Below are 20,218 nucleotides of genomic sequence, written 5' to 3' on the forward strand. Positions count from 1 at the left end.
AGGCTGAGCCTCTTCCCCCTGGGATCCCAGTGGGACCCCTGTGTGCTTTGTGTCTGACTTTCCGTGTCTTTCTCGCAGCTGCTCGGCCCCAGTCCACTGCCTGGCTGAGTGAGGCTCAGGCGACCTTCCTCCGGATGTCCCTTTACTCCCTGCCCATGCCCCATTCTTCTCCCCTCTGGGGGAATCGCTGTACTTTGCAGAACCTGGGAGGTTCTGTCCCCTCCCCTGCTCAGTCTCCCAGCTGGTTCTTCTTAACTAGACATGGGGTTTCCAACACTCCCGTCTTCCCATTGATCCATCTGAGTTGTCACATCCTGTCCTTGATACTGTCTCAGAGATCGTCACCTGCAGGTTCAGAGAACCAGGGATGTGTTCCACCACTCTAGGCCCTGTTACATCCCAGCTGAGGAGAGTTTTGTGGGAGAAGGTTGATAATCACTGACCTTCTGTTGATGGGACATGAGAACAGGAAGGAGTGCCTGCATCCCTCACTCTGGGCTATGCCTCCGATCCAACAGGGCCACACCTGCATCCGGAAGTGGCAGGGACAGTGCCCAGGAGATGGTGGGTCATAAGGGACTGCAGTGCTCTGGGTGCCAAGGACCATGATTGGCTCCAGCTTCACCCCCTGACTTTTCTGTCCACTTCTGCCTCTGGACAACCCCTCAGATGTGCCAGTGCGGACATGGCTCATGGAAGGGAGGTGGCAAAGGTTTTTTCACGGGAAGGAGAACATGCCAGGCTTAGAGAGGTGGAGGGAGCCGGCCGACCTCAGACAGGGCCATTGTCCCAGAGGAGCTGGCAGAGCAGGAGGTTTGCTCAGCAAACACAGGTAGCAAGTGGCAGGATCCAGATGTGGAACTGGTACCACCATGCTGGGTAAACGTTCTGCCAAGGCTTCCTTCCTGTGCTGTCTAACTCTGACCTTTCCCTTTGTTGCCACTTGCAGCCTCCCGGCAGGCCGTATCCTCACGTGCTCCGTCACGCATAGGTAAATATTCCTATCCACCTCCCTGGGGCTTAGTTTCCGCTTCTGGATAAACTGGGGGTTTGGATGTGACAGGAGGAGGTTCAGGGTGTGGCTGTCCATATCCTTGTGCCTGTGAGTGAAGCAAGAGTCTCTGGAGGCCAGGTCTGAGGTCCGATCTTAGTGGGCTGGTGAGCTGTGTCCAGTGGGATCGGGTCCAGATACTCAGGAAAGATTTTCTTCCAGGCGGTCAGTGTAGGCCCTGCATGCCTGTCCGTCTTGCTGGTACCTCTACTGGTCTCTCAGGCCATGGATGGCTGTCCAGCCCGAAGGGTTGGGTGTAAAATGCTTGAACCCGGTCCCGTCATCTCCAGGGGTGCGGCCAGAGCCCAGGGAGAACCACCCGGGAGCCAACAAGCTACCAGCAGGGGGATGGTCTTGACTTTCCTCCTGCGACCATGGTGCACTAGCCTGGGTGTATCTTGGGTGGGTAGGGTAACCTTCGTGCTCGCCTCCTCTTGGAGTGATGGGCTGTGCCTCTGCATTTGAGCATCTTCAGACTTGGGCAGAATAGGAATCTCTGCTCACTTCCCTGTGATGAAGATTAACTCCTGGGCATAAAAGAAAGGTGATTCCTGCCCAGGGGAGACTCACCGACAGGAACTCCCCTGAGTCTGGAACGGGCCTTAGGCCTGTGACCTCAGGAGAGATAAGAGGAGGTGTCCTTGTGCTGCCCTCTAGGGACTGAATCAGGATTGGCCCTGAGGCTGGTGAATGGAGGTGACAGGTGTCAGGGCCGGGTCGAGGTCCTGTACCGAGGCTCCTGGGGCACCGTGTGTGACGACGGCTGGGACACCAACGACGCCGACGTGGTCTGCAGGCAGCTGGGCTGTGGCTGGGCCACGTCGGCCCCTGGAAGTGCCCGGTACGGTCAGGGCTCAGGGTCGATCGTCCTGGACGACGTGGGCTGCTCGGGGCATGAGAGCTACCTGTGGAGCTGCCCTCACAGTGGCTGGAACACACACAACTGTGGACACAGCGAGGACGCCGGTGTCGTCTGCTCAGGTTGGTCTCACATAAGCTGGGTGTCCCTTTCTGGGGGTGTGGTTTCCTTCTGACACTCTGATCCCCTCTCAAAGAATTTTCTACATTTCTCGCTTCCTTACATCACCTTGTCTCTCTGCTAAGAATTAGTATGAGCTCTTTGACAAGATGTCAGGCATGTAGATGGTAAATTGGAACAAAGAACCAAACTGAAAATGACTTGAAGCACTTTTTCTCCATATGCCACAGTGCAAGCCAGAGGCAAAACAGGCTAGTTCTCTCATGAGGTCTCTGAATGGAGGTCATGGCCTAGGACTGCAGGTGGCCCAGGGATTGGTTCCTGAGTCCGGGACAGTAGCCCCTGCAGGGACCTGGGATGCACTGTCTGGGCAGCAGGTCTGCCGTGCGCAGGGCAGTGGCTCCTGTGTGGCCTGCCGGGCACAGCCTTGTCATCACCTACGGTCGGGCCGGACAAATCACACATGGGATTTGGAATAAGACCAGGACCCCACAGTGTGGCTGCCTCAGTGGGCCCATAAATGCTGTGAGGCTGAGGACTGGTTTGGGTCCACTCGGTCATCTAGACACAGAGCTAATCAGCTTGACATTGGAAATAAGGGATGCTGGGCTGCCTGGACCTCTCAGGAGGAGCCACTTTGCGGGGTGAGGATGGCAGAGGTCCCACCCCGCGTGGCAGGGCTCAGGCATGGACTGAGCGTCTCACCTGCTCAGCGCCGTACCCCATTGCCCCTGTGGTGCCCCTTCTGTGCAAGGTGTCTGATCTGCCTTCTCTCTCTCCCAGCTGCCAGGCCCCAATCCACGCTCCTGCCAAGTGAGTCCTGTGCTTCTTGACTCCGGGGTGTCCCCTCCCTCCCCACTCACTTCCACAGACTCCAGCCAGGAGCCCCAGGTGTGGCGAGTGGATGCTTGCCACCTCTCAGTACCTGCCCTGGTCACTCTAGAGCGAGCAGACGCTTCCAGAGGAGCCATAGCACAAGGTTCCTCGGGTCGGGCTCAGCGATTTAAGGACATTGTGGCTATACAGTGTCTCCCCAGAGCTTTGGGTGATAGGGGGGCCTTTCCTGGGGTCATTTCTGCCTGAAAGCATTGTCTAGACTGAGGGTTATGTGTGCGGCTATAACAAGGCTGTTTCGTGTCCCCCCCACCCCGCGGAGTCCAAAACGGATACTTTCCCCAGAGAGCACTCAGTCAGGAGAGCGTGCTAAATGCTCCTGTGGAGTGGGGCGCCTCATCGCCATGCCGTGGACATTGGAGGGCATGATCTGGCTCACGGCAGGCTCTCAGAAAAGGCCTATTCCTCCCCCAGGCAGTGGAGAGTCTCAGACCCCACATTCCCTGATGTGAGTGACAGGTCACTAGAGCAACCCTGACAGTAGACACCTTCTGTCTAATCCTGCTGTGTTTTCCCTTCAGGCTGGGGGACGCTCACAACTCCTGCCTATGGTAAGCCTCACTTGGATCCTGCAGACACTCCACTGATCAGGCCTGGGTGCAATTCCTGACTCTTGGTTTGAGCCTCTGAGCTCACCGCCTCATCTAATGTGGAGGGTTCCTTTTGCGTGCCCGAGTTGTGGAGAACCTTCGCCTCCCAGTTGTGGCATACATTACTCAGAATGCTTTGGTTGCCAAATGACAGGATCCCAGCTCACACTCTCTTGAGTTGGGAGTGGGAATGGGGGCCGCAGTGATTTCCTTAGCTAAGAGGTAGGACGGTCTTGAGGTAGATCTGGATCCAGAAGTTCCAGCACAGCTTTTCCCCTGCACTTTTCTTACCTCTATTGTCTTATGTTTATGGACTTCATGGTCCTCTTGTCAGACACGGGTGTACATCCCAGGAGGGGAGATAGTCTTTTTTTTCTAGCTCTTCAGCTGACAAGCCCTGGAAGGACTCTGAACAGCCTGCTACCAATAGATGCCTTCTCCGTAATGATGTGCATGTGCTCTGATGATTTTCAGCGGGTGCACGGCTTGTTCAAGTCAGCATAAGTTTGGGGTTAAAAAATGACATGAGTGAGTGCTCAGCAGAAAAGTAGTCTTCAGAATAACCTTGGGCCTGATGGAGTGGGTTCCCATGTGGGAGTGAACATCCGAAGGTGGCTCCTTGGCGGGGAATGGGAAGCTGTCTCTGCTGGGCTCCTGCTACAGGGGCTCAAGTTCATCCCAGTGGTCCCTGCGGATTCAGGCTGTGGGCTTCCCCTCTTCCCACCTCCTTCCCAAGGCTGGGATCAGCCACTGAATTGCTGGGCCTTGTGGGGAACCCATCAGAGAACATGCGTAGCTCAGTCCACAGCCAAGGGATCTATCAGACAGCCCCGTGGGGATAAATAATGATGACCAGGCTCAGTCAGGTCTTCCAGAAGGAAAACATTACCTTGAACTCAGAAGTCTTTCCCTGGAAGGATTGTGAATTGCGTTCGGTCCTCAGGACCTGTTCCTCCGGAACACACAGGACAGTGCATTTTCCCGTCTCCTTCCAGGAACTGAATCAGGATTGGCCCTGAGGCTGGTGAATGGAGGTGACAGGTGTCAGGGCCGGGTCGAAGTCCTGTACCGAGGCTCCTGGGGCACCGTGTGTGACGACAGCTGGGACACCAACGACGCCGACGTGGTCTGCAGACAGCTGGGCTGTGGCTGGGCCACGTCGGCCCCTGGAAGTGCCCGGTACGGTCAGGGCTCAGGGCCGATCGTCCTGGACGACGTGGGCTGCTCGGGGCATGAGAGCTACCTGTGGAGCTGCCCTCACAACCCCTGGAACACACACAACTGTGGACACGGCGAGGATGCCGGTGTCGTCTGCTCAGGTTGGTCTCACATAAGCTGGGTGTCCCTCTCTGGGGGTGTGGTTTCCTTCTGACACTCCGATCCCCTCTCAAAGGATTTTCTACATTTCTCGCTTCCTTACATCACCTTGTCTCTCTGCTCAGAATTAGTATGAGCTCTTTGACAAGCTGCCAGGCAAGTAGCTGGTGAATTGGAACAAAGAACCAAACTGAAAGTGACTTGAAGCCCTTTTTCTCCATATGCCACAGTGCAAGCCAGAGGCAAGAGAGGCTAGTTCTGTCATGAGGTCTCTGAATGGAGGTCATGGCCTAGGGCTGCAGGTGGCCCAGGGTTTGGTTCCTGAGTCCAGGACAGTAGCCCCTGCAGGGACCTGGGATGCACTGTCTGGGCAGCAGGTCTGCCGTGCGCACGGCAGTGGCTCCTGTGTGGCCTGCGGGGAACAGCCTTGTCACCACCTACAGACAAGCCTGACAGATCTCACACGGGTTTTGGACTTTGAACTAGACCCCTCAGTGTGGCTGCCTCAGTGGGCCCATAAATGCTGTGAGGCTGAGGACTGGTTTGGGCCCACTCGGTCATCTAGACACAGAGCTAATCAGCTTGACATTGGAAATAAGGGATGCTGGGCTGCCTGGACCTCTCAGGAGGAGCCTCTTAGTGGGGTGAGGATGGCAGAGGTCCCACCCCACGTGGCAGGGCTCAGGCATGGACTGACCGTCTCACCTGCTCAGCGCCGTCCCCCTTTGCCCCTGTGGTGCCCCTTCTGTGCAAGGTGTGTGATCTGCCTTCTCTCTCTCCCAGCTGCCAGGCCCAATTCCACGCTCCTGCCAGGTGAGTCCTGTGCCTCTTGACTCCGGGCTGTCCCCTCCCTCCCCAGTCACCTCCACAGACTCCAGCCAGGAGCCCCAGGCGGGGCCAGTGGAAGTTTGCCCCCTCTCAGTACCTGCCCTGGTCACTCTAGAGCGAGCAGACACTTCCAGAGGAGCCATAGCACAAGGGTCCTCGGGTCTGGCTCAGCGATTTAAGGACATTGTGGCTACACAGTGTCTCCCCAGAGCTTTGGGTGACAGGGAGGCTTGTTCTGGGGTCATTTCTGCCTGAAAGCATTGTCTAGACCGAGAGTTATGTGTGCAGGGAGAACGGGGGCTGTTTCGGGTCCCATCCCCCCGCCCCCGCAGAGTCCAAAAGGGACACTTTCCCCAGAGAGCACTCAGTCAGGAGAGCGTGCTAATTGCTCCTGTGGAGTGGGGCGCCTCATCGCCATGCCGTGGACATTGGAGGGCATGATCTGGCTCACGGCAGGCTCTCAGAGAAGACCTATTCCTCCCCCAGGCAGTGGAGAGTCTCAGACCCCACATTCCCTGATGTGAGTGACAGGTCACTAGAGCAACCCTGACTGTAGACACCTTCTCTCTAATCCTGCTGTGTTTTCCCTTCAGGCTGGGGGACGCTCACAACCCCTGCCGATGGTAAGCCTCACTTGGATCCTGCAGACACTCCACTGATCAGGCCTGGGTGCGATTCCTGACTCTTGGTTTGAGCCTCTGAGCTCACCGCCTCGTCTAATGTGGAGGGTTCCTTTTGCGTGCCCGAGTTGTGGAGAACCTTCGCCTCCCAGTTGTGGCATACATTACTCAGAATGCTCTGGTTGCCAAATGACAGGATCCCAGCTCACACTCTCTTGAGTTGGGAGTGGGAGTGGGGGCCGCAGTGATTTCCTTAGCTAAGAGGTAGGACGGTCTTGAGGTAGATCTGGATCCAGAAGTTCCAGCACAGCTTTTCCCCTGCACTTTTCTTACCTCTATTGTCTTATGTTTATGGACTTCATGGTCCTCTTGTCAGACACAGGTGTACATCCCAGGAGGGGAGATAGTCTTTTTTTTCTAGCTCTTCAGCTGACAAGCCCTGGAAGGACTCTGAACAGCCTGCTACCAATAGATGCCTTCTCCGTAATGATGTGCATGTGCTCTGATGATTTTCAGCGGGTGCACGGCTTGTTCAAGAGCCAGCATAAGTTTGGGGTTAAAAAATGACATGAGTGAGTGCTCAGCAGAAAAGTAGTCTTCAGAATAACCTTGGGCCTGATGGAGTGGGTTCCCATGTGGGAGTGAACATCCGAAGGTGGCTCCTTGGCGGGGTCTGGGAAGCTGTCTCTGCTGAGCTCCTGCTACAGGGGCTCAAGTTCATCCCAGTGGTCCCTCCGGATTCAGGCTGTGGGCTTGCCCTCTTCCCACCTCCTTCCCAAGCCTGGGATCATCCACTGAATTGCTGAGTCTTGTGGGGAACCCATGAGAGAACATGCGTAGCTCAGTCCACAGCCAAGGGATCTATCAAAGAGCCCCGTGGGGATAAATGATGATGACGGGGCTCAGTCAGGTCCTCAGGAAGGAAAACATTACCTGGAACTCAGAAGTCTTTCCCTGGAAGGATTCTGAATCGCGTTCGGTCCTCAGGACCTGTTCCTCCGGAACACACAGGACAGTGCATTTTCCCGTCTCCTTCCAGGAACTGAATCAGGATTGGCCCTGAGGCTGGTGAATGGAGGTGACAGGTGTCAGGGCCGGGTCGAAGTCCTGTACCGAGGGTCCTGGGGCACCGTGTGTGACGATAGCTGGGACACCAACGACGCCGACGTGGCCTGCAGACAGCTGGGCTGTGGCTGGGCCACGTCGGCCCCTGGAAGTGCCCGGTACGGTCAGGGCTCAGGGCCAATCGTCCTGGACAATGTGGGCTGCTCGGGGCATGAGAGCTACCTGTGGAGCTGCCCTCACAGTGGCTGGAACACACACAACTGTGGACACGGCGAGGACGCCGGTGTCGTCTGCTCAGGTTGGTCTCACATAAGCTGGGTGTCCCTCTCTGGGGGCGTGGTTTCCTTCTGACACTCTGATCCCCTCTCAAAGCATTTTCTACATTTCTCGCTTCCTTACATCACCTTGTCTCTCTGCTCAGAATTAGTATGAGCTCTTTGACAAGCTGCCAGGCAAGTAGCTGGTGAATTGGAACAAAGAACCAAACTGAAAGTGACTTGAAGCCCTTTTTCTCCATATGCCACAGTGCAAGCCAGAGGCAAGAGAGGCTAGTTCTGTCACGAGGTCTCTGAATGGGGGTCATGGCCTAGGACTGCAGGTGGCCCAGGGTTTGGTTCCTGAGTCCGGGACAGTAGCCCCTGCAGGGACCTGGGATGCACTGTCTGGGCATCAGGTCTGCCGGGCGCAGCGCAGTGGCTCCTGTGTGGCCTGCGGGGAACAGCCTTGTCACCACCTACAGACAAGCCTGACAGATCTCACACGGGTTTTGGACTTTGAACTAGACCCCTCAGTGTGGCTGCCTCGTAGGGCCCATAAATGCTGTGAGGTTGAGGAATGGTTTGGGCCCACTCGGTCATCTAGACACAGAGCTAATCAGCTTGACATTGGAAATAAGGGATGCTGGGCTGCCTGGACCTCTCAGGAGGAGCCTCTTAGTGGGGTGAGGATGGCAGAGGTCCCACCCCGCGTGGCAGGGCTCAGGCATGGACTGAGCATATCACCTGCTGAGCTCCGTCCCCCATTGCCCCTGTGGTGCCCCTTCTGTGCAAGGTGTCTGATCTGCCTTCTCTCTCTCCCAGCTGCCAGGCCCCAATCCACGCTCCTGCCAGGTGAGTCCTGTGCCTCTTGACTCCGGGCTGTCCCCTCCCTCCCCAGTCACCTCCACAGACTCCAGCCAGAAGCCTCAGGTGGGGCGAGTGGATGTTTGCCACCTCTCAGTACCTGCCCTGGTCACTCTACAGCGAGCAGACGCTTCCAGAGGAGCCATAGCACAAGGATCCTCGGGTGTGGCTCAGCGATTTAAGGAGATTGTGGCTATACAGGGTCTCCCCAGAGCTTTGGGTGACAGGGAGGCCCGTCCTGGGGTCATTTCTGCCTGAAAGCATTGTCTAGACCGAGAGTAATGTGTGCAGGGAGAACGGGGCTGTTTCGGGTCCCCCCCACCCCGCGGAGTCGAAAACGGATACTTTCCCCAGAGACCACTCAGTCAGGAGAGCGTGCTAATTGCTCCTGTGGAGTGGGGCGCCTCATCGCCATGCCGTGGACATTGGAGGGCATGATCTGGCTCACGGCAGGCTCTCAGAAAAGACCTATTCTTCCCCCAGGCAGTGGAGAGTCTCAGACCCCACATTCCCTGATGTGAGTGACAGGTCACTAGAGCAACCCTGACTGTAGACACCTTCTGTCTAATCCTGCTGTGTTTTCCCTTCAGGCTGGGGGACGCTCACAACTCCTGTCGATGGTAAGCCTCACTTGCATCCTGCAGACACTCCACTGATCAGGCCTGGGTGCAATTCCTGACTCTTGGTTTGAGCCTCTGAGCTCACCGCCTCATCTAATGTGGAGGGTTCCTTTCGCGTGCCAGAGTTGTGGAGAAACTTCGCCTCCCAGTTGTGGCATACATTACCCAGAATGCTTTGGTTGCCAAGTGACAGGATCCCAGCTCACACTCTCTTGAGCTGGGGGTGGATTGGGGAACGCGATGACTTCCATAGGTCAGTGGTAGGACGGTCTTAAGGTCGATCTGGGTGCAGAAGTTCCAGCACAGCTTTTCCCCTGCACTTTTATTACCTCTATTTTCTAATGTTTATGGACTTCACTGTCAGCTTGCGTCCTGCCAAGGGACAGTTGTTAGCCACAGGTCTACAGCCCAGGAGGGGAGAGAGTACGTATTTTTCTAGCTGTTGCGCTCACAAGCCTTGGAAGGACTCTGAACAGCCTGCTACCAATAGATGCCTTCTCCGTAATGATGTGCATGTGCTCTGATGATTTTCAGCGGGTGCACGGCTTGTTCAAGAGCCAGCATAAGTTTGGGGTTAAAAAATGACATGAGTGAGTGCTCAGCAGAAAAGTAGTCTTCAGAATAACCTTGGGCCTGATGGAGTGGGTTCCCATGTGGGAGTGAACATCCGAAGGTGGCTCCTTGGCGGGGTCTGGGAAGCTGTCTCTGCTGGGCTCCTGCTACAGGGGCTCAAGGTCATCCCAGTGGTCCCTGCGGATTCAGGCTGTGGGCTTCCCCTCTTCCCACCTCCTTCCCAAGGCTGGGATCAGCCACTGAATTGCTGGGCCTTGTGGGGAACCCATCAGAGAACATGCGTAGCTCAGTCCACAGCCAAGGAATCTATCAGACAGCCCCGTGGGGATAAATAATGATGACCAGGCTCAGTCAGGTCTTCCAGAAGGAAAACAGTACCTTGAACTCAGAAGTCTTTCCCTGGAAGGATTGTGAATCGCGTTCGGTCCTCAGGACCTGTTCCTCCGGAACACACAGGACAGTGCATTTTCCCGTCTCCTTCCAGGAACTGAATCAGGATTGGCCCTGAGGCTGGTGAATGGAGGTGACAGGTGTCAGGGCCGGGTCGAAGTCCTGTACCGAGGGTCCTGGGGCACCGTGTGTGACGACAGCTGGGACACCAACGACGCCGACGTGGTCTGCAGACAGCTGGGCTGTGGCTGGGCCACGTCGGCCCCTGGAAGTGCCCGGTACGGTCAGGGCTCAGGGCCGATCGTCCTGGACGATGTGGGCTGCTCGGGGCATGAGAGCTACCTGTGGAGCTGCCCTCACAACCCCTGGAACACACACAACTGTGGACACGGCGAGGATGCCGGTGTCGTCTGCTCAGGTTGGTCTCACATAAGCTGGGTGTCCCTCTCTGGGGGTGTGGTTTCCTTCTGACACTCCGATCCCCTCTCAAAGGATTTTCTACATTTCTCGCTTCCTTACATCACCTTGTCTCTCTGCTCAGAATTAGTATGAGCTCTTTGACAAGCTGCCAGGCAAGTAGCTGGTGAATTGGAACAAAGAACCAAACTGAAAGTGACTTGAAGCCCTTTTTCTCCATATGCCACAGTGCAAGCCAGAGGCAAGAGAGGCTAGTTCTGTCATGAGGTCTCTGAATGGAGGTCATGGCCTAGGGCTGCAGGTGGCCCAGGGTTTGGTTCCTGAGTCCGGGACAGTAGCCCCTGCAGGGACCTGGGATGCACTGTCTGGGCAGCAGGTCTGCCGTGCGCACGGCAGTGGCTCCTGTGTGGCCTGCGGGGAACAGCCTTGTCACCACCTACAGACAAGCCTGACAGATCTCACACGGGTTTTGGACTTTGAACTAGACCCCTCAGTGTGGCTGCCTCAGTGGGCCCATAAATGCTGTGAGGCTGAGGACTGGTTTGGGCCCACTCGGTCATCTAGACACAGAGCTAATCAGCTTGACATTGGAAATAAGGGATGCTGGGCTGCCTGGACCTCTCAGGAGGAGCCACTTTGCGGGGTGAGGACGGCAGAGGTCCCACCCCGCGTAGCAGGGCTCAGGCATGGACTGACCGTCTCACCTGCTCAGCGCCGTCCCCCTTTGCCCCTGTGGTGCCCCTTCTGTGCAAGGTGTGTGATCTGCCTTCTCTCTCTCCCAGCTGCCAGGCCCAATTCCACGCTCCTGCCAGGTGAGTCCTGTGCCTCTTGACTCCGGGCTGTCCCCTCCCTCCCCAGTCACCTCCACAGACTCCAGCCAGGAGCCCCAGGCGGGGCCAGTGGAAGTTTGCCCCCTCTCAGTACCTGCCCTGGTCACTCTAGAGCGAGCAGACACTTCCAGAGGAGCCATAGCACAAGGGTCCTCGGGTCTGGCTCAGCGATTTAAGGACATTGTGGCTACACAGTGTCTCCCCAGAGCTTTGGGTGACAGGGAGGCTTGTTCTGGGGTCATTTCTGCCTGAAAGCATTGTCTAGACCGAGAGTTATGTGTGCAGGGAGAACGGGGGCTGTTTCGGGTCCCATCCCCCCGCCCCCGCAGAGTCCAAAAGGGACACTTTCCCCAGAGAGCACTCAGTCAGGAGAGCGTGCTAATTGCTCCTGTGGAGTGGGGCGCCTCATCGCCATGCCGTGGACATTGGAGGGCATGATCTGGCTCACGGCAGGCTCTCAGAGAAGACCTATTCCTCCCCCAGGCAGTGGAGAGTCTCAGACCCCACATTCCCTGATGTGAGTGACAGGTCACTAGAGCAACCCTGACTGTAGACACCTTCTCTCTAATCCTGCTGTGTTTTCCCTTCAGGCTGGGGGACGCTCACAACTCCTACCGATGGTAAGCCTCACTTGGATCCTGCAGACACTCCACTGATCAGGCCTGGGTGCGATTCCTGACTCTTGGTTTGAGCCTCTGAGCTCACCGCCTCATCTAATGTGGAGGGTTCCTTTTGCGTGCCCGAGTTGTGGAGAACCTTCGCCTCCCAGTTGTGGCATACATTACTCAGAATGCTTTGGTTGCCAAATGACAGGATCCCAGCTCACACTCTCTTGAGTTGGGAGTGGGAATGGGGGCCGCAGTGATTTCCTTAGCTAAGAGGTAGGACGGTCTTGAGGTAGATCTGGATCCAGAAGTTCCAGCACAGCTTTTCCCCTGCACTTTTCTTACCTCTATTGTCTTATGTTTATGGACTTCATGGTCCTCTTGTCAGACACAGGTGTACATCCCAGGAGGGGAGATAGTCTTTTTTTTCTAGCTCTTCAGCTGACAAGCCCTGGAAGGACTCTGAACAGCCTGCTACCAATAGATGCCTTCTCCGTAATGATGTGCATGTGCTCTGATGATTTTCAGCGGGTGCACGGCTTGTTCAAGAGCCAGCATAAGTTTGGGGTTAAAAAATGACATGAGTGAGTGCTCAGCAGAAAAGTAGTCTTCAGAATAACCTTGGGCCTGATGGAGTGGGTTCCCATGTGGGAGTGAACATCCGAAGGTGGCTCCTTGGCGGGGTCTGGGAAGCTGTCTCTGCTGGGCTCCTGCTACAGGGGCTCAAGTTCATCCCAGTTATCCTTGAAGATTCAGGCTGTGGGCTTGCCCTCTTCCCACCTCCTTCCCAAGCCTGGGATCATCCACAGAATTGCTGAGTCTTGTGGGGAATCCATGAGAGAACATGCGTAGCTCAGTCCACAGCCAAGGGATCTATCAAACAGCCCCGTGGGGATAAATGATGATGACGGGGCTCAGTCAGGTCCTCAGGAAGGAAAACATTACCTTGAACTCAGAAGTCTTTCCCTGGAAGGATTCTGAATCGTGTTCGGTCCTCAAGACCTGTTCCTCCGGAACACACAGGACAGTGCATTTTCCCGTCTCCTTCCAGGAACTGATTCAGGATTGGCCCTGAGGCTGGTGAATGGAGGTGACAGGTGTCAGGGCCGGGTGGAGGTCCTGTACCGAGGCTCCTGGGGCACCGTGTGTGACGACAGCTGGGACACCAACGACGCCAACGTGGTCTGCAGGCAGCTGGGCTGTGGCTGGGCCATGTCGGCCCCAGGAAATGCCCGGTACGGTCAGGGCTCAGGGCCGATCGTCCTGGATGATGTGGGCTGCTCGGGGCATGAGAGCTACCTGTGGAGCTGCCCTCACAACCCCTGGAACACACACAACTGTGGACACGGCGAGGACGCCGGTGTCGTCTGCTCAGGTTGGTCTCACATAAGCTGGGTGTCCCTCTCTGGGGGCGTGGTTTCCTTCTGACACCCTGATCCCCTCTCAAAGGATTTTCTACATTTCTCGCTTCCTTACATCACCTTGTCTCTCTGCTCAGAATTAGTATGAGCTCTTTGACAAGCTGCCAGGCAAGTAGCTGGTGAATTGGAACAAAGAACCAAACTGAAAGTGACTTGAAGCCCTTTTTCTCCATATGCCACAGTGCAAGCCAGAGGCAAGAGAGGCTAGTTCTGTCATGAGGTCTCTGAATGGAGGTCATGGCCTAGGGCTGCAGGTGGCCCAGGGTTTGGTTCCTGAGTCCAGGACAGTAGCCCCTGCAGGGAACTGGGATGCACTGTCTGGGCAGCAGGTCTGCCGTGCGCACGGCAGTGGCTCCTGTGTGGCCTGCGGGGAACAGCCTTGTCACCACCTACAGACAAGCCTGACAGATCTCACACGGGTTTTGGACTTTGAACTAGACCCCTCAGTGTGGCTGCCTCAGTGGGCCCATAAATGCTGTGAGGCTGAGGACTGGTTTGGGCCCACTCGGTCATCTAGACACAGAGCTAATCAGCTTGACATTGGAAATAAGGGATGCTGGGCTGCCTGGACCTCTCAGGAGGAGCCACTTAGTGGGGTGAGGATGGCAGAGGTCCCACCCCACGTGGCAGGGCTCAGGCATGGACTGACCGTCTCACCTGCTCAGCGCCGTCCCCCTTTGCCCCTGTGGTGCCCCTTCTGTGCAAGGTGTGTGATCTGCCTTCTCTCTCTCCCAGCTGCCAGGCCCAATTCCACGCTCCTGCCAGGTGAGTCCTGTGCCTCTTGACTCCGGGCTGTCCCCTCCCTCCCCAGTCACCTCCACAGACTCCAGCCAGGAGCCCCAGGCGGGGCCAGTGGAAGTTTGCCCCCTCTCAGTACCTGCCCTGGTCACTCTAGAGCGAGCAGACACTTCCAGAGGAGCCATAGCACAAGGGTCCTCGGGTCTGGCTCAGCGATTTAAGGACATTGTGGCTACACAGTGTCTCCCCAGAGCTTTGGGTGACAGGGAGGCTTGTTCTGGGGTCATTTCTGCCTGAAAGCATTGTCTAGACCGAGAGTTATGTGTGCAGGGAGAACGGGGGCTGTTTCGGGTCCCATCCCCCCGCCCCCGCAGAGTCCAAAAGGGACACTTTCCCCAGAGAGCACTCAGTCAGGAGAGCGTGCTAATTGCTCCTGTGGAGTGGGGCGCCTCATCGCCATGCCGTGGACATTGGAGGGCATGATCTGGCTCACGGCAGGCTCTCAGAGAAGACCTATTCCTCCCCCAGGCAGTGGAGAGTCTCAGACCCCACATTCCCTGATGTGAGTGACAGGTCACTAGAGCAACCCTGACTGTAGACACCTTCTCTCTAATCCTGCTGTGTTTTCCCTTCAGGCTGGGGGACGCTCACAACTCCTACCGATGGTAAGCCTCACTTGGATCCTGCAGACACTCCACTGATCAGGCCTGGGTGCGATTCCTGACTCTTGGTTTGAGCCTCTGAGCTCACCGCCTCATCTAATGTGGAGGGTTCCTTTTGCGTGCCCGAGTTGTGGAGAACCTTCGCCTCCCAGTTGTGGCATACATTACTCAGAATGCTCTGGTTGCCAAATGACAGGATCCCAGCTCACACTCTCTTGAGTTGGGAGTGGGAATGGGGGCCGCAGTGATTTCCTTAGCTAAGAGGTAGGACGGTCTTGAGGTAGATCTGGATCCAGAAGTTCCAGCACAGCTTTTCCCCTGCACTTTTCTTACCTCTATTGTCTTATGTTTATGGACTTCATGGTCCTCTTGTCAGACACAGGTGTACATCCCAGGAGGGGAGATAGTCTTTTTTTTCTAGCTCTTCAGCTGACAAGCCCTGGAAGGACTCTGAACAGCCTGCTACCAATAGATGCCTTCTCCGTAATGATGTGCATGTGCTCTGATGATTTTCAGCGGGTGCACGGCTTGTTCAAGAGCCAGCATAAGTTTGGGGTTAAAAAATGACATGAGTGAGTGCTCAGCAGAAAAGTAGTCTTCAGAATAACCTTGGGCCTGATGGAGTGGGTTCCCATGTGGGAGTGAACATCCGAAGGTGGCTCCTTGGCGGGGTCTGGGAAGCTGTCTCTGCTGAGCTCCTGCTACAGGGGCTCAAGTTCATCCCAGTGGTCCCTCCGGATTCAGGCTGTGGGCTTGCCCTCTTCCCACCTCCTTCCCAAGCCTGGGATCATCCACTGAATTGCTGAGTCTTGTGGGGAACCCATGAGAGAACATGCGTAGCTCAGTCCACAGCCAAGGGATCTATCAAACAGCCCCGTGGGGATAAATGATGATGACGGGGCTCAGTCAGGTCCTCAGGAAGGAAAACATTACCTGGAACTCAGAAGTCTTTCCTTGGAATGATTCTGAATCGCGTTCGGTCCTCAGGACCTGTTCCTCCGGAACACACAGGACAGTGCATTTTCCCGTCTCCTTCCAGGAACTGAATCAGGATTGGCCCTGAGGCTGGTGAATGGAGGTGACAGGTGTCAGGGCCGGGTCGAAGTCCTGTACCGAGGGTCCTGGGGCACCGTGTGTGACGATAGCTGGGACACCAACGACGCCGACGTGGTCTGCAGACAGCTGGGCTGTGGCTGGGCCACGTCGGCCCCTGGAAGTGCCCGGTACGGTCAGGGCTCAGGGCCAATCGTCCTGGACAACGTGGGCTGCTGGGGGCATGAGAGCTACCTGTGGAGCTGCCCTCACAGTGGCTGGAACACACACAACTGTGGACACGGCGAGGACGCCGGTGTCGTCTGCTCAGGTTGGTCTCACATAAGCTGGGTGTCCCTCTCTGGGGGCGTGGTTTCCTTCTGACACCCTGATCCCCTCTCAAAGCATTTTCTACATTTCTCGCTTCCTTACATCACCTTGTCTCTCTGCTCAGAATTAGTATGAGCTCTTTGACAAGCTGCCAGGCAAGTAGCTGGTGAATTGGAACAAAGAACCAAACTGAAAGTGACTTGAAGCCCTTTTTCTCCATATGCCACAGTGCAAGCCAGAGGCAAGAGAGGCTAGTTCTGTCACGAGGTCTCTGAATGGGGGTCATGGCCTAGGACTGCAGGTGGCCCAGGGTTTGGTTCCTGAGTCCGGGACAGTAGCCCCTGCAGGGACCTGGGATGCACTGTCTGGGCATCAGGTCTGCCGGGCGCAGCGCAGTGGCTCCTGTGTGGCCTGCGGGGAACAGCCTTGTCACCACCTACAGACAAGCCTGACAGATCTCACACGGGTTTTGGACTTTGAACTAGACCCCTCAGTGTGGCTGCCTCGTGGGGCCCATAAATGCTGTGAGGTTGAGGAATGGTTTGGGCCCACTCGGTCATCTAGACACAGAGCTAATCAGCTTGACATTGGAAATAAGGGATGCTGGGCTGCCTGGACCTCTCAGGAGGAGCCTCTTAGTGGGGTGAGGATGGCAGAGGTCCCACCCCGCGTGGCAGGGCTCAGGCATGGACTGAGCATATCACCTGCTGAGCTCCGTCCCCCATTGCCCCTGTGGTGCCCCTTCTGTGCAAGGTGTCTGATCTGCCTTCTCTCTCTCCCAGCTGCCAGGCCCCAATCCACGCTCCTGCCAGGTGAGTCCTGTGCCTCTTGACTCCGGGCTGTCCCCTCCCTCCCCAGTCACCTCCACAGACTCCAGCCAGAAGCCTCAGGTGGGGCGAGTGGATGTTTGCCACCTCTCAGTACCTGCCCTGGTCACTCTACAGCGAGCAGACGCTTCCAGAGGAGCCATAGCACAAGGATCCTCGGGTGTGGCTCAGCGATTTAAGGAGATTGTGGCTATACAGGGTCTCCCCAGAGCTTTGGGTGACAGGGAGGCCCGTCCTGGGGTCATTTCTGCCTGAAAGCATTGTCTAGACCGAGAGTAATGTGTGCAGGGAGAACGGGGCTGTTTCGGGTCCCCCCCACCCCGCGGAGTCGAAAACGGATACTTTCCCCAGAGACCACTCAGTCAGGAGAGCGTGCTAATTGCTCCTGTGGAGTGGGGCGCCTCATCGCCATGCCGTGGACATTGGAGGGCATGATCTGGCTCACGGCAGGCTCTCAGAAAAGACCTATTCTTCCCCCAGGCAGTGGAGAGTCTCAGACCCCACATTCCCTGATGTGAGTGACAGGTCACTAGAGCAACCCTGACTGTAGACACCTTCTGTCTAATCCTGCTGTGTTTTCCCTTCAGGCTGGGGGACGCTCACAACTCCTGTCGATGGTAAGCCTCACTTGCATCCTGCAGACACTCCACTGATCAGGCCTGGGTGCAATTCCTGACTCTTGGTTTGAGCCTCTGAGCTCACCGCCTCATCTAATGTGGAGGGTTCCTTTCGCGTGCCAGAGTTGTGGAGAAACTTCGCCTCCCAGTTGTGGCATACATTACCCAGAATGCTTTGGTTGCCAAGTGACAGGATCCCAGCTCACACTCTCTTGAGCTGGGGGTGGATTGGGGAACGCGATGACTTCCATAGGTCAGTGGTAGGACGGTCTTAAGGTCGATCTGGGTGCAGAAGTTCCAGCACAGCTTTTCCCCTGCACTTTTATTACCTCTATTTTCTAATGTTTATGGACTTCACTGTCAGCTTGCGTCCTGCCAAGGGACAGTTGTTAGCCACAGGTCTACAGCCCAGGAGGGGAGAGAGTACGTATTTTTCTAGCTGTTGCGCTCACGAGCCTTGGAAGGACTCTGAACAGCCTGCTACCAATAGATGCCTTCTCCGTAATGATGTGCATGTGCTCTGATGATTTTCAGCGGGTGCACGGCTTGTTCAAGAGCCAGCATAAGTTTGGGGTTAAAAAATGACATGAGTGAGTGCTCAGCAGAAAAGTAGTCTTCAGAATAACCTTGGGCCTGATGGAGTGGGTTCCCATGTGGGAGTGAACATCCGAAGGTGGTTCCTTGGCGGGGTCTGGGAAGCTGTCTCTGCTGGGCTCCTGCTACAGGGGCTCAAGGTCATCCCAGTGGTCCCTGCGGATTCAGGCTGTGGGCTTCCCCTCTTCCCACCTCCTTCCCAAGGCTGGGATCAGCCACTGAATTGCTGGGCCTTGTGGGGAACCCATCAGAGAACATGCGTAGCTCAGTCCACAGCCAAGGGATCTATCAAACAGCCCCGTGGGGATAAATGATGATGACCGGGCTCAGTCAGGTCCTCAGGAAGGAAAACATTACCTTGAACTCAGAAGTCTTTCCCTGGAAGGATTCTGAATCGTGTTCGGTCCTCAAGACCTGTTCCTCTGGAACACACAGGACAGTGCATTTTCCCGTCTCCTTCCAGGAACTGATTCAGGATTGGCCCTGAGGCTGGTGAATGGAGGTGACAGGTGTCAGGGCCGGGTGGAGGTCCTGTACCGAGGCTCCTGGGGCACCGTGTGTGACGACAGCTGGGACACCAACGACGCCAACGTGGTCTGCAGGCAGCTGGGCTGTGGCTGGGCCATGTCGGCCCCAGGAAATGCCCGGTACGGTCAGGGCTCAGGGCCGATCGTCCTGGATGATGTGGGCTGCTCGGGGCATGAGAGCTACCTGTGGAGCTGCCCTCACAACCCCTGGAACACACACAACTGTGGACACGGCGAGGACGCCGGTGTCGTCTGCTCAGGTTGGTCTCACATAAGCTGGGTGTCCCTCTCTGGGGGCGTGGTTTCCTTCTGACACCCTGATCCCCTCTCAAAGGATTTTCTACATTTCTCGCTTCCTTACATCACCTTGTCTCTCTGCTCAGAATTAGTATGAGCTCTTTGACAAGCTGCCAGGCAAGTAGCTGGTGAATTGGAACAAAGAACCAAACTGAAAGTGACTTGAAGCCCTTTTTCTCCATATGCCACAGTGCAAGCCAGAGGCAAGAGAGGCTAGTTCTGTCATGAGGTCTCTGAATGGAGGTCATGGCCTAGGGCTGCAGGTGGCCCAGGGTTTGGTTCCTGAGTCCAGGACAGTAGCCCCTGCAGGGAACTGGGATGCACTGTCTGGGCAGCAGGTCTGCCGTGCGCACGGCAGTGGCTCCTGTGTGGCCTGCGGGGAACAGCCTTGTCACCACCTACAGACAAGCCTGACAGATCTCACACGGGTTTTGGACTTTGAACTAGACCCCTCAGTGTGGCTGCCTCAGTGGGCCCATAAATGCTGTGAGGCTGAGGACTGGTTTGGGCCCACTCGGTCATCTAGACACAGAGCTAATCAGCTTGACATTGGAAATAAGGGATGCTGGGCTGCCTGGACCTCTCAGGAGGAGCCTCTTAGTGGGGTGAGGATGGCAGAGGTCCCACCCCACGTGGCAGGGCTCAGGCATGGACTGACCGTCTCACCTGCTCAGCGCCGTCCCCCTTTGCCCCTGTGGTGCCCCTTCTGTGCAAGGTGTGTGATCTGCCTTCTCTCTCTCCCAGCTGCCAGGCCCAATTCCACGCTCCTGCCAGGTGAGTCCTGTGCCTCTTGACTCCGGGCTGTCCCCTCCCTCCCCAGTCACCTCCACAGACTCCAGCCAGGAGCCCCAGGCGGGGCCAGTGGAAGTTTGCCCCCTCTCAGTACCTGCCCTGGTCACTCTAGAGCGAGCAGACACTTCCAGAGGAGCCATAGCACAAGGGTCCTCGGGTCTGGCTCAGCGATTTAAGGACATTGTGGCTACACAGTGTCTCCCCAGAGCTTTGGGTGACAGGGAGGCTTGTTCTGGGGTCATTTCTGCCTGAAAGCATTGTCTAGACCGAGAGTTATGTGTGCAGGGAGAACGGGGGCTGTTTCGGGTCCCATCCCCCCGCCCCCGCAGAGTCCAAAAGGGACACTTTCCCCAGAGAGCACTCAGTCAGGAGAGCGTGCTAATTGCTCCTGTGGAGTGGGGCGCCTCATCGCCATGCCGTGGACATTGGAGGGCATGATCTGGCTCACGGCAGGCTCTCAGAGAAGACCTATTCCTCCCCC

At 56.4% G+C, this 20,218-nt stretch overlaps 1 protein-coding gene across 19 annotated transcripts in view; it reads left to right on the forward strand.

Moving 5' to 3' along the window:
• Positions 1–20,218, forward strand: part of DMBT1 (deleted in malignant brain tumors 1) — a 64,355-nt gene that overhangs the window by 17,141 nt on the left and 26,996 nt on the right. For 8 of the 19 annotated variants that reach the window (XM_089898293.1, XM_089898286.1, XM_089898283.1 and 5 more), the window contains 21 exons: positions 950–991; positions 1,709–2,032; positions 2,814–2,843; positions 3,446–3,475; positions 4,510–4,833; positions 5,615–5,644; positions 6,253–6,282; positions 7,319–7,642; positions 8,424–8,453; positions 9,056–9,085; positions 10,143–10,466; positions 11,248–11,277; positions 11,886–11,915; positions 12,952–13,275; positions 14,057–14,086; positions 14,695–14,724; positions 15,761–16,084; positions 16,866–16,895; positions 17,498–17,527; positions 18,585–18,908; positions 19,690–19,719. In XM_089898293.1, the coding sequence (XP_089754419.1) occupies positions 950–991; positions 1,709–2,032; positions 2,814–2,843; positions 3,446–3,475; positions 4,510–4,833; positions 5,615–5,644; positions 6,253–6,282; positions 7,319–7,642; positions 8,424–8,453; positions 9,056–9,085; positions 10,143–10,466; positions 11,248–11,277; positions 11,886–11,915; positions 12,952–13,275; positions 14,057–14,086; positions 14,695–14,724; positions 15,761–16,084; positions 16,866–16,895; positions 17,498–17,527; positions 18,585–18,908; positions 19,690–19,719 (2,700 nt within the window). The remainder of the gene's footprint in view (positions 1–949; positions 992–1,708; positions 2,033–2,813; positions 2,844–3,445; positions 3,476–4,509; positions 4,834–5,614; positions 5,645–6,252; positions 6,283–7,318; positions 7,643–8,423; positions 8,454–9,055; positions 9,086–10,142; positions 10,467–11,247; positions 11,278–11,885; positions 11,916–12,951; positions 13,276–14,056; positions 14,087–14,694; positions 14,725–15,760; positions 16,085–16,865; positions 16,896–17,497; positions 17,528–18,584; positions 18,909–19,689; positions 19,720–20,218) is intronic. The other 11 variants (XM_089898285.1, XM_089898284.1, XM_089898281.1 and 8 more) reach the window with 11 other exon arrangements.

Source organism: Delphinapterus leucas, chromosome 16 (genome assembly GCF_059928025.1).
Source record: "Delphinapterus leucas isolate spDelLeu-1000000601 "Yukka" chromosome 16, BTC_Dleu_Yukka2, whole genome shotgun sequence".
Taxonomy (NCBI): domain Eukaryota; kingdom Metazoa; phylum Chordata; class Mammalia; order Artiodactyla; family Monodontidae; genus Delphinapterus; species Delphinapterus leucas.